General features: G+C 40.5%; 1 protein-coding gene across 1 annotated transcript; it reads left to right on the top strand.

Moving 5' to 3' along the window:
- The first annotated feature begins 1,614 nt into the window (after window positions 1-1,614).
- Window positions 1,615-7,016, top strand: nudc (nudC nuclear distribution protein). The gene is made up of 9 exons (XM_005752592.2): window positions 1,615-1,848; window positions 2,647-2,724; window positions 2,834-3,043; window positions 3,152-3,229; window positions 3,352-3,465; window positions 4,424-4,618; window positions 4,703-4,786; window positions 4,896-5,014; window positions 6,720-7,016. Exons 1-9 carry the CDS (start codon window positions 1,774-1,776, stop codon window positions 6,769-6,771), a joined length of 1,005 nt encoding a protein of 334 aa, XP_005752649.1. The 5' UTR covers window positions 1,615-1,773; the 3' UTR covers window positions 6,772-7,016.
- Window positions 7,017-12,363: the final 5,347 nt, after the last annotated feature.

Here is a 12,363-nt window from a genome sequence, read left to right as displayed (position 1 = left end):
TAGTTCTAGTTTTTCATTGTTTCATTCAGTGGGTTTTTTTGTTTCTTTTTGTTTGTTTTGTTTTTGTTAAGTTACTTAAGGCTAACCTATGAATCATTCTAGCATAGAAAAAGGCATTTAAGAGATGAACCACTATTGGAAACCACTGCTGTGTCTACACTAGTGCTGTCAGCGTTAATCTCGTTAAAACGACGTTAACATCATAACCGCATTAACGTGGCAAATCTCCGTTAGCGATTAACGCAGATCGGCCCATGCGTGGGGCTGCACGGCGTCAACGCATTAGTGAGCTAACCACGCCTTGACGCCGTGTGGAAGGAGTTCAGTGAGGCCATGGAAAAAGACTTTCAGTCTGCGGTGAAGTGATTCTGACAAACATTCAGGAGGGGAAATCATTACTCTGCTCACATGTGAATAATGCAAGTGGAGTGGTGCCGACTTCAACTGATATAGGTATTAAGGACCTCCTTACACATTTTCTGTAGAGGAAGTAAAGTCGAGCGGGATGATTGATCCATCACTGGGGGCAAGTTTGCCATTCTCCTCAGCTGGAAAAGGGTGGAGTGCCCACTCCAGGTGAGGGACAAGATTCTGCCCCAAGTGGAGGGGTTTAAGTATATCAGGATCTTTTTCATGAGTAAGATGAGTAGTGCAGGTGCAGTGATGTAAACTGGTCTGTTGTGATAAGGCAACAGGCAAAGCTGTTGATTAACAGGGGATCTACATCCCTACTCTTACCTAAGATTACAAGCTTTGGGTAGTGACAGAAAGAATGAGATCGCAGATACAAGTGACACAAGTAAGCTTTCTTAAAAAGTTGTCTGACTTCTTCCTTAGAGATAGGATAAGAAGTTTGGTTATTCAAGCAGGCTTCACAGTAGAGCTGATACTCCAGTGTGCCGAGGGTGCCTGGGTAGTGTTACAGGCAAGCATATCCTACCAGGAGCAGGCCCCAGTAGACCCAAGACACCCTAGAGAGATTATTTTTTCAGCTCGCCTGGGAATGCCCCTGGATAAGGTGGAGGGGGTGGCCCCGGAGAGGGAAATCTGGGCTTCTCTGCTCAGGCTTTTGCCCTCATGACCCAGCCAAGAATAAGTGGAAGAAAGTAAATGGGTGTATGGATGGCTGGATTATTAACTACACTGTCCAGAAAAATAATAGCGTTTATGGAATGTTAGTGATGAGGTGGTTCTTTATCATAGAACAGGTTGCATAACCAAAATCACAGTGTAACTTTGTCTTAACAACTAAGGTTGGAAATTTGACTTTTTATATTTTCATCTTGCTTTTTATGGGATATTTCATACTTGTTTATGTCTGTGATTGTGTTTTTAAAAAAGGAAGAACAAGTAGCTGCTTAAACCTCCATTTACCAGCAAATTGCACCTATTATTTCTATCTATCCGCTATAACACGGCAGCAGGCTAGATTTTAATATTATTTTAATCCAATATGTTGAAGAATGAACATGACGATTAGCATTCAACTGGATAAATTTAAAGTTTCAATCATGGCTCCGTTCTCTTCTCTAGAATATTCTTATTCTTCAAATAAGCCCGAGTCCCGCCCTAAAACAGCGCCTTCCATTTATTGGGTGTTTTAGTTATCAGCAACAGTGTATTGCTCCAATTGGTCGAAACAAGAGCAAGAAGGGGGTTGTTTCCAGGAAGTGTTCAGCGTGACTCTCACAGAACAGCTTTGCTTTCTTTCTAACAGAACTTGCTTTGCTTGATTTTTGCGCCGGTCCTGATTCCGTTTCTCAGTCAGCCAGCATGGGTGAAGATGAAGAAAAATATGACGGCATGTTGCTTGTTATGGCGCAGCAACACGAAGGAGGGGTGCAAGAGGTAAAGCAGTGCATCGCCGTGCTAACATGCTAAAGCTACTGTACTAACGCTAACGTGGTTAGCCTGTAAGCTAGTATGTACACCATGCCTATGAGCAGTCACAAACACGAACAAAGAATAATGTTTTAAACTGTTTTGCAAAGTTTAGAAAATGATTTTGTTATTAATAATCATGGCTTTCGTGGGCTATCTTAGCTACTGTCTGCGGAGTGTTCTGGTGAATTTGGCATACATGTGACTAAGGAGACAGCACAACTTAGCAAAAAATGAACTTCGTTCTGTTTGAGCATGTCTATTAGATGGCCCATGGTCCTGATAGAAGCTGTTAAAAGTAATGTTCGTTACAAGTAATGTTCTTACTGTAGTAACGTGACGTTGTGTCCCGGATGAGTGAAGGTTCTGGAAGAAAATGTATTTGCTAAAAGAGATCTGCTGTTATGAGGAAAAGGTGAAGGATGTCAGAATCAGAAAGGGGTTTATTGCCAAATGTTGAGCAGGTTTACAACATTAGGAAATTGCTGCGGTGCTTCAGTGCAAACATAGTGATATAAATAGCATGTGATCTGGATCTGATGTGATCAATGTGATCTGGAAACAGATGCATAAGCTAAAGCGCAACGAATGTTTGGTAACAATGGTGTATTTTAAGAGTCGTGAACACGCAGACACCCAGCACAGAAAAGGAAGGCTCTCCCATCCAAGCAGTAATTTATTTCAGACACAAAGTCCATAAAGTCCAAAGCTGTAATCTGTTATATGGATTTTGTAACTTATTCTTGACCTATTTTCTGTCAACAGTTAGTAAACACATTTTTCAGCTTCCTCCGCCGCAAAACTGATTTCTTCACTGGTGGAGATTCAGGTGCAGCAGAGAAGGTGAGCATTGCTGTTCGATCTATACCTCGTGTCACATTCAAGAGTTCAGTGATAAGCACACAACTCCACCCGTCCCTCAGTTTTAAATGAAATCCCTTGTGTTCTTCAGCTCGTCAAGGATGCCTTTGCTCACCACAGCAAGCTAGCGCTGAAGGCCCAGAAAGAGAAGCAGATGAAACAAGAGAAAGAAAAGAGAGAGAAAGCTGAAAGAGCGGCCAAGCTTGCAGAGGAGGAGAAGAAAAAGAAGAATGACGACGGTCCAAGAATCCAGGAGCTGACAGACGAGGAAGCAGAGAAGCTTCAGACTGAGCTTGACAAGGTGAAATGCTGATTTCAAAATTTTCTGTCATCAGTGTGTCTCTGAAACGGTCAATTACACTCTGAACTGTTATGTCTGTTAATTTATGTCCGGATTTTTTTATGCTAGAAAAAGAAGGAAGAAGAGAATACAGCAGCAGCAGCAGCAGCAGAGATGTCATCTGACAAAGCCGAGAAAGAGAAAGGCGTGAGTGAGGAGTTTGACATGTACCTTATTACTTAGTGTTGACTGAGCAGTAAAATGGGGTGCGCTTAATGTTTTGTTTTGTTTAATTAACTCTTATTCATGTTCATTTTCTTTTCCTTCAGTCTGACTCTGAAGGAGAGGAGGATGAGAAGGACAAGGATAAACTGAAGCCTAATTCGGGAAATGGAGCTGACCTGCCCAACTACAAGTGGACGCAGTCCCTGTCTGAAGTCGATGTGAGTTCTTTCTGGTTTCAGCATCATGCTGGACTTCACCTCTTCTCAGCTTGTGTTTACTGAACATCTGAATGGTTCTTTGAGCATCTCTCAGCTTTCAGTTGTATTCTCACCATACGTACAGCTCCGTCATAATGTCACCTTTGCCTGAGTTTGCCAGTTGGATAGCACAATACGATGCATATTAAAACCCTCTTAATGTTTCCTGTGCATTGCCCTGCGCCTCTTTCTTTCAGGCGATGTGTTTCCTTAAGCTGCATGCGCCAGAACACATTTGTATTTCTTTTCCATTGGCCTTTGCAGAAGGGGAAGATCATGACACTTGTTATGTGAATTCTACATTATTATTCCTTCCAGCTTTATTCAGATATGCCAAGAGTGTTGTGGAAAGAGTCAGAATGCATACAGAATCCTGGATAAATAAAAGGTGCTGGAAGCATTGCCATTACATTTGAATACCACCTAATGTGTTTGGGGTTGTTATAGCAACATGCGAGAAAGTTCTGTGATATTATTTGCGCAGAAATGGAGGGCGTCGACGTAATCTTATACCTCCTGCTCAGACACCACGGTGTTGTTTCTTGTGTGGCCATATTCCTCGTTGCCGGGTTTCAAGGGCAGTTTTAATTTTCATAAGGCGACACTGTCATAAGTGATCGTGCGGTACCACTGACTAGCCAATCAGTGGCATGCAATCTGTTGAAATCACATTATCAGATCTACCGAGATCACTCCAGCTCATTAGGTAGTAAAAAAGTGCTTGTTACCAGGTACTACCACTTATTGGAAAACCCTAAAATTCAAGTTGAGCCTGACAGTTTTGAGTGGAAAAAGGTTTTTATTGGAGAGCAGTGTAATTTCTTTTCTTTTTTTCTGTGCAGACGAGAGTTTTATAAGCTTATAAGAACACATGTGCCCATGTATAATTAAAATATTAATAATTAAACTCCTCCCACAGGTGGCAGTGCCCTTTAGCGTGAACTTCCGCATTAAGGGCAAAGATGTGGTGGTGGACATCCAGCGGCGCTCCATCAAAGTGGGCCTGAAAGGACATCCTCCAGTTATTGATGGCCAGCTCTACAACGAGGTGAAGGTAGAGGAGAGCTCCTGGCTCATCGATGATGGCAAGGTGGTTACTGTCCACTTGGAGAAGGTAAGAAGACATGTAGATGTGTGGCACACTGTGGAATTACTCAGTCAACTGGAGAGAGTGCGTCAAATCGTATTTTGATTTCAGATTAACAAAATGGAGTGGTGGAGCAAGATCGTCACTACAGATCCTGAAATTAACACCAAGAAAGTCTGTCCTGAGAACTCAAAGGTGAATGCAACATTCACACGAACTGTTTATTGTAGAAGGAACTAAAAGATTACTGACACGTGTGGTTGTTTCTGCTCCTTCCTCACTGTGCGTGCTTCCTGTTGAACAGCTGTCAGATCTGGATGGAGAGACGCGTGGTATGGTGGAGAAGATGATGTACGACCAAAGGCAAAAATCAATGGGCCTACCTACATCTGAAGAGCAGAAGAAACAAGATATTCTTAAAAAGTAGGTTTCAGTGTTGGTGCAGATTTTGTGTCTGAAGGCTACAGTAGACGCTAATAAACACCTGAATAATGGAGCCGTCTACTTTTGAGCCACACCAGTTTTTAAAATTAAAGAAGAATCCAAACAAAGCTGCAGGAGAGATGATAAAAAATGAAATATCATGAAACTAAGTTAATCACATTTTAAAGATGGGAAAAGAATCTGTTGCCTTCATGTGAAATTGCAAAGATGTTTCTCCTGCAGGCATGTTTTGATAATGTAGTGAAATGAACTGATACCACTGAGTAAAAAAGTTTGTAGTATACTTTGGAAATTAGCAATAAAATATAAGTAAGTATATCCCAGTCAGTGAAATTGCCTAGAAACAATGTTACAAATGGAGAGCTGAAGTAACACGGTGTCTTTCTTGAGGCAGTAATATTTAAACAGTATGTATCCCAGTAGGCTGCAGGTCCATGTGTGGTAAAGATGAAGAGTCTATCACGTTTGAATCCGTACATTAGGGAAGTTAACATGCACTTGGAGCTTTATCCACCTCCACTCTCCAACACAAGAAAATGGCACAGCCTTACTTCTGCTGGTGAGAGAGACAATCCATGAAGTTGCACTTGCTGTGTTTAGAGGAAAAACAAAACTTAAGCCGCAGACACTATAAAAGATAGACTTAGCTTCTGGATCTTAAAAATTAAGCCTTAAACCTGCAATCTTTTTAATGGCCACCAGAGGGCGATACTTGTCTATGGAAATATGGCCCCCAGGCTTGATCTTTATGTGCTCTGTCACACATTTCGGCTCATTTTGAATATAAAATGAATTCAGTTGTGTTGATTTTTGTCATTGTGTCATGATGATTCACCACAAAGAGCTCATTGATTTATGAGTGCATGAACCCAGTTTTGTTTTTGTACACAAATAATAATGATATATGAAGCTTTAAATTTCACAGCAATCGGTTTAATAAATGGAAACTTTGTTTTAGGCAAACAGTGGATGGTAACAATTAACATGACACAATTTCCTGTTACTGTGTTTAAAATTAACTTAAAAGAAATAGATTGTGTAACTGCTAATTTTCCTCTTATAAAAATTATATGTAGGAATTTTCCTGAGTGGGGGGGAAACAAACAAACTTCAGACTGATGTTTCAATGACTGTATGAGTCAGTGGTTCATGTGCAGCTTATTACTGTTTGTTGGGAATGACCCCTTTCGTTCCTCTGCTGTCTGCTGGAGCCCACTTCCTCTTCTAGCTTGTTAAAGCTGCCTCTGAGGATCTTGTTTAATTTTATAAAGGTTAAACAATACTACCATAGGGAGCGCTGTGGAGGTAATTGGTCTCAGAGTTTCTTTAGTGACACAAAGGTCAAATTGTGTCTGTCCAATCAAACATGTTGTGTGAAGGTGTCATCTCAGACGAAGCGTACAGCTTTTCATTCTTAGCAGAATTAAAATAAACATTCGCTTTGCAGCAGAAAACAAAGGCTTTTCCTCTGACCAGCCTGGAATACAGAGGTTTTTAGAATAATTTCACTTCATAGAAATGTGAGAAAACAGATGTAACCTGCTCAGTTCCTTCCCAAAAAGTTTAACCAACTGTCACGATCCATAAATGAACGAATCTCCCATTCACTGACTTCACAGGCTGACTGCACCTCGCCTTCTCACCTTCCCTTTGTTTCTGACTCTGACACCTTCTGTCTCTGCAGGTTCATGGCTCAGCACCCAGAGATGGATTTCTCTAAAGCCAAATTCAGCTGAGGCTTTCTGTTGTCAGAGGTTTTAGATTCACGGTTCATGTAAATGACACCAGAGCTGACATCAGGCACCAACCAACTCCCCCTTCATCTCTCTGCTGGACATGCTTGTGCTGACGTGCATAGATTCATGTTTAAATCCAAGAGTTTGATAAATGTAACAGCAGTGTTCTTCCTTTGCATGTTGTTTCCATATTTAAAGATGTGTCTGGATTTTTTTTTTTTTAAATAAATGGATTTAAAATGTAATTGAGTTCTGAACCATCAGTCTGAAGAAGTGCAATCATAAAGCCAGGAAGCCTTTTCCTCCTCCTGCTGTGTAGATTTTGGACGCTCACGAGCTTGCAGAAGCTCGTGAGCTTGGAAAAGCCAAACGTAACGCTGCAGTTCCAGTGCATGAATTATTGGAGCTAATTTATCTGAATTTAAGGGGCGGGACCACATCTCGGAACCCCAAGCGCTACAAGCCGTTCGTTTTGCTTCGTACCCCACCCTCACCCCCTCTTTCAATTCATTCACTTCTCTAAAATGAACCTAAAATGAGGATGTGGTCCCAGCTAGTGAAATGCAACGACATCATACAAAGGTTGAATAAGATGTTTCATTTTCAGCCACAAGAGGGCAGTGTCTTCCTGAAACATCAGGAGAGCTATCAAAGGCGTTAGAGTGTTAGGTAGTTTTTGAATAGAGGACAAATCCTATCAATCTGATAGGAAACAGAAGAAGATGGCACGTTAGGTTTTAGCTTTAACTGTTACAACAGAGTCACTAAATAGTTAAAATCTTAATTCTGAGGTAACGGTGAATAAGGGCAGGTGTAGCCAATTACATGCAAGGTTTTTTAATAATAAAATGTTTTAAAGTTAGCTTTATTTTACCCCATTATACTTGTAGTAAATGACACATAAATATCGACTATATCTGTGACCACATACTGATTAAGGAACCGGGAATTCACACTGTGATGAAAAGGTAGACAATTCTTTAAATGATTCAGTCAATGCTCATATTTGTTTGTTGTTTGCAGCCGGTGCAAAAATAAGCGTCTGTGTGCTTGAACTAAAAAATGTTTAAAAATCAACTCTTTCATCTTGTAAGATAAAATAATTGGACTGGCTCTTATATTGCATTTTATTCACGATGCCTCACTCACACAAGCAACTTTTTTTCTGTGCTGACGTGCTGTCTAACATTCTCACGTTCACACTCGGATGGATGCATCGGAGAGCAACTTGGGGTCAGTATCTTACCCACGGGTATTCGGCATGCAGACTGGAGCAGCCATATATACATATAATTATTCTAACTAAACTCCCTGAGTATTAGATGACCTGCTCTCTGCTGAGCTACAGCCACCCTAATTATATTCTGAGTGATTGTGTTTGCAAGTTCTGATCAGCTACAGATGTTACAGAGCAGCTAAAAAAAAGTGTTTCCACTCTTGTGTCTCTGAACTGCAGCCATCCATCATCTAACCAATCTGCCAAGCTGCACTTCTGAAGTTGTTGGGATGCAAACGGTGCTGCTGATAGCAGTGAGCAATAATTAAACATATTAAATGCATTCATTAACCCACATTGCTCTCTGAGGACTATTAGCCAGGCTATAACCAACAAGTCAAAGGCAGGCTGTCTTACTGAGACCACGCTGGATATCATGCGCCTCTGCTAAATGTTCCTTCCCTCAGGACCAGTTTGCTTACAAGACTCTTCAGCTTGTGTGACTGTCCACAGCTAACTGGACTGGGCTGTCAGGATGGTGAGAGGCTGTCAATATCACTACAGCTACCAGAGGGAACATACATTAGCTTATGCTGGTTAGCAGCTCCTCCTAATGTGTGAAATAGCTCATGTAGTTCAAAAACACTGTGCAGTCAGCAGCCTCATCAGGCCTGCTGTCTGCAGACCACAGGTAACTATGTCGGAGCTTACATTTTGTCAGTATTTTTCCTGCAAGCTCGGTGCCCTGTAGGAAAATTACAGGGCGCTGGGCTTTCATTTATTCTGTCACGGCTGTCCAATGGTTGACTGGATGGTGTTAAAGTAGCAATCACAAAATCACAAAGTGGCCAGCTTGAATTACAAAGCACCAGGCTTGTTTAACACTTACACCAACTGTGATAACCTTTTCAGCTTTGAGGCTGATTGAAGAGAACTTTAGACAAGTTAGATAGTTTTTGGTAACTAGACCCTCCTCATTATTAACAGTCAAATATTCATTTGTGCTTTAAATGCCATTTTTATTCTGTTCCCAGCTTTATGTCTCCACTCTCTCCATTGTTAGTTTACACCCTGACATAGTAGCAGGTTGAATTCGATTGGTGCCATATATTTTAGTGAGAAATGTCTCTCTTCTTCTTTCTATCTAAGCCAAGTGACGTCTGAGCTCAGTCAAACTACAGTATAGACGAAGAAGAAGAAACATAATTAATCTGGAAAGCTCACTGTGACCAGTGAAGTGTGGGATTCACAAAGCTTCAGGTCACTTTGGTCGCTGGCCAGGTCCCAGTTTTTATTATTGAAAATTTGTATTACACATATTTGCACTGGATTCACCAATCAAATTTTTAAAAATGGAGCCTATATAATACAGTGCGGTCTATTAATCAGCTGCCAGAGCTCATAATTGTATGAAAATTATTATTATCCTGATTCGTTTACATATTTTTGCCTCTGCTTGTCTTTGTATATTCAATATTTATATAAATATATATTAAATATTAGCATTTTAGTTTTTGAAGTAGCTCCATCCTGGTCAAAGAAAGTCACCCTGAAGCCTGATGGGATTGTGGTTGGGTGGGGCGGCGGTATGACTGTGCAGGGGCTGAGGGCACGGAGGAGCCAGAATCTGCTCAGCTGACAGCAATGTCTCACCAAGGTACCAGAATTTCTTCATTAACAAAGACACACAGACATCAGAGGGACGGGGTTGGGGTTCTGGGGTGGGCGAGGCGGGCGTTCTGCAAACACACCTCCTCACCGCTGCACTGACTCGCTGTTCCAGACTTGGCGACTTGTGTTTTTTTGGCAGCAGCCTCTCGTAAATCACCCACAAGGCCCGTAGCACAATGTGACTCACCGTTGTAGTCATGGTGTTTGTGAGCACTGTTTCACCTTCTTCCGTAAGGCTAATTGGTGGAATTATTCCTGGAAGTGGAGGATGGATACGTGAGGGTACACCAGGACAAAGATGGGATGGGATTAGGAGAGGCTGTCAGATTTTGATGCTCATGGTGCATTCATAGATGATAAAAACAAGTTTGACTTTGCCTCTTGTCTGCATCCAGCTTCTTTCTGATAAATCTTAGTTGGATCAGACTCTACACGGATAAAACTTTATAATTAGACCTCTCCGAGCCAATCCAGCATGTGGATGTGTTACTTAGAGTTCTCCATCCTCCACACCTGGGTGCTGAGCACACTCTGTAAAGCGTATTTGGAGCACACACTTCCAGGGACGGCGAGGAGGCTGATGTGCAAAGTCAAACTCCAATTGTCAATTAGCAAAGGCCAACACAGGCTGCAGGCTCGGGTGTACAGAGCAGATCAGCCATCGTGGAGGACAAAGGCTTCAGTCAGCAGAGGGTCCTCTGGCCAACACACACACACAAACACACACACCTTAACTGAGAAGGCCACTGAGCCCAGCAGGACCTGTTTACCACTCAGACTGAGCAAAGACCAACAGCAAACATCCTCCAACTGCTCATAAACACACAGACACACACACTGAAGATGAAAATAAGGGTCCAGTGAATTTTTGCTATTTTTTTTATTTGTTTGTTTAATTTGTTTTGTTTGAAAATATATAAATACTGTACACAGATAAGAGTCAGAGTGTGTTTCATGCTAGTGTTGCCAAATATAACCATAAATCCTCACAAAATGTCTGTTTTTTACTGCTCCAGTGAGAAAAATGTCTAAAAACATGTCAAAGTGTCAAATGACATTTTGACAAAGCTAATTTACAGCTTTATAAATCAATATGATCTGTTGCATATACTAAAGTCGGCTTAAACATGTATGCATTCTGTCCAGGAAGTGGCTCGTTGTGTCTCACCTGAAGAGAAATATCACCTGATCCTGTAGCGCTACAGTCTTTTAATGTTTTTTACCTTCTTTCTTTGGTTTTCCGACTCCACCAGCTCAGCTTCTCCAGATGTCTGATCACCTGCTGCTGGAATATAACATATTTATAAGACCAGTAAAGTTCTTGTCTCCTCTAGGAGCTTACTTTACACTTTTAGCCCATTCCAGTGTGGCTGATACGCAACTTGATGATGTCATAATATATTGTGCATAACTATAAACTGTCAAATAAAAATTATACAATGCCTTTCTTAGATGTTATAGGTGCATAAAGGTATGAAACATCTAATTTTAGCATGTTGCTCGGTAATTGCTAGGCAACATAATGAGATTTGATACAGATGAGAACCTTCAGAGGCCTAAGATGTGCTAAGTTTGGTTGCTCAGTTCCTGATCGTTCCTGAAAGTTCACGGTCAAAGAAACAAACAAACACACAGAAACACAGATATTGTGTATTCATGGACACAGCGTAGGAGGATATGCAAAGGCTTTGAGCACTGTTATTATTATTAATTTTATTAGTAATAGTTGTGGTGGTAGTAAAATTAGTATTAGTCGTAGTATTAAATCCTTCATTTAAAAATCAGTCAATGAAATGAAATCTGGATTTTCTTTCAAGAGAGCTCTGTGTACAACAAATACAACTTTAAAATAGATAATACAATAAATACACAATAGATTTTCAGTATTAAGGAAATGTTCAAGAAGTATTTGTGATCATAAACATAAACCTTTAAATGCTATAATGAAATAAGAGAAAACAGCTTTATATGTTTGTAGCTTGTTAAATTTGTAGGCAGCAGAATCACTGAACTCAGTTCAGTGTAAATGAGAAGTGCAGCTAATGTGAGAGTGTGTGTTTAAATAAAATAAGAGAACAGGATTAAGTGGGCATTTATGAAATATAGCCAAGAGATGAAGATGCATGAACGTAAATAATCTACTGCAGACAGTAAACTTTGTAACACTTTTATGCGTACGTATACAGAAATCAAATTTGATCTGGATTTATTTCCACACTTCATATTATATGAGAGCTGCTGCTATGACAACTCAATTTCCCTCTGCGATGAATAAAGTCTCTCTGATTCTGAGTCTGGCATCAGGTATTTCAGATACACAACTGAAGTTCTGTGACCTTGAAGCATCTGAATATGGACGGAAAGCTGGATCATTTCTAAATAGCATTCATGCCGTTACATCTAAATGATATTGATTTCTACAAACAAAAAAATTATCTATCTTGTCTTTAAAAAAACAAAGGTGACATTTATGGTATGTACCAAAAACCGTCTATACATTATTGGGTATTATTTATGTATAAGGTGAATAAGAAGTCCAAGAAAAAACCCTGAGGAACACCTGTGCTGCTGTGTGCTTAGTTCTTCATAAAACCATTTACCTGACAGCTCATCTAAACCAGTGATACACTGTAAGGGCCAGGGTGCACAATGAAATCAACAAAATGGAAATATCATTGGCCTGATTATTCTCAATACTCTCAAGA

The sequence above is a fragment of the Pundamilia nyererei genome, unplaced genomic scaffold, assembly GCF_000239375.1.
Source record: "Pundamilia nyererei isolate P.nyererei 1_Seehausen unplaced genomic scaffold, PunNye1.0 scaffold00367, whole genome shotgun sequence".
Classification (NCBI taxonomy): Eukaryota; Metazoa; Chordata; class Actinopteri; order Cichliformes; family Cichlidae; genus Pundamilia; species Pundamilia nyererei.
The sequence above is the reverse complement of the archived record's forward strand: the minus strand, read 5'-3'. Positions and strand labels throughout refer to the sequence as shown.

What these genes read in the sequence shown, in the direction of transcription:
- nudc (XM_005752592.2), top strand. Translation starts at nt 1,774, where the DNA reads ATGGGTGAAGATGAAGAAAAATATGACGGCATGTTGCTTGTTATGGCG. An exon ending in AAGCCGAGAAAGAGAAAGGC is followed by an intron (nt 3,230 to 3,351) that starts GTGAGTGAGGAG and finishes CTTTTCCTTCAG; the next exon opens with TCTGACTCTGAAGGAGAGGA. An exon ending in TTACTGTCCACTTGGAGAAG is followed by an intron (nt 4,619 to 4,702) that starts GTAAGAAGACAT and finishes TTTTGATTTCAG; the next exon opens with ATTAACAAAATGGAGTGGTG.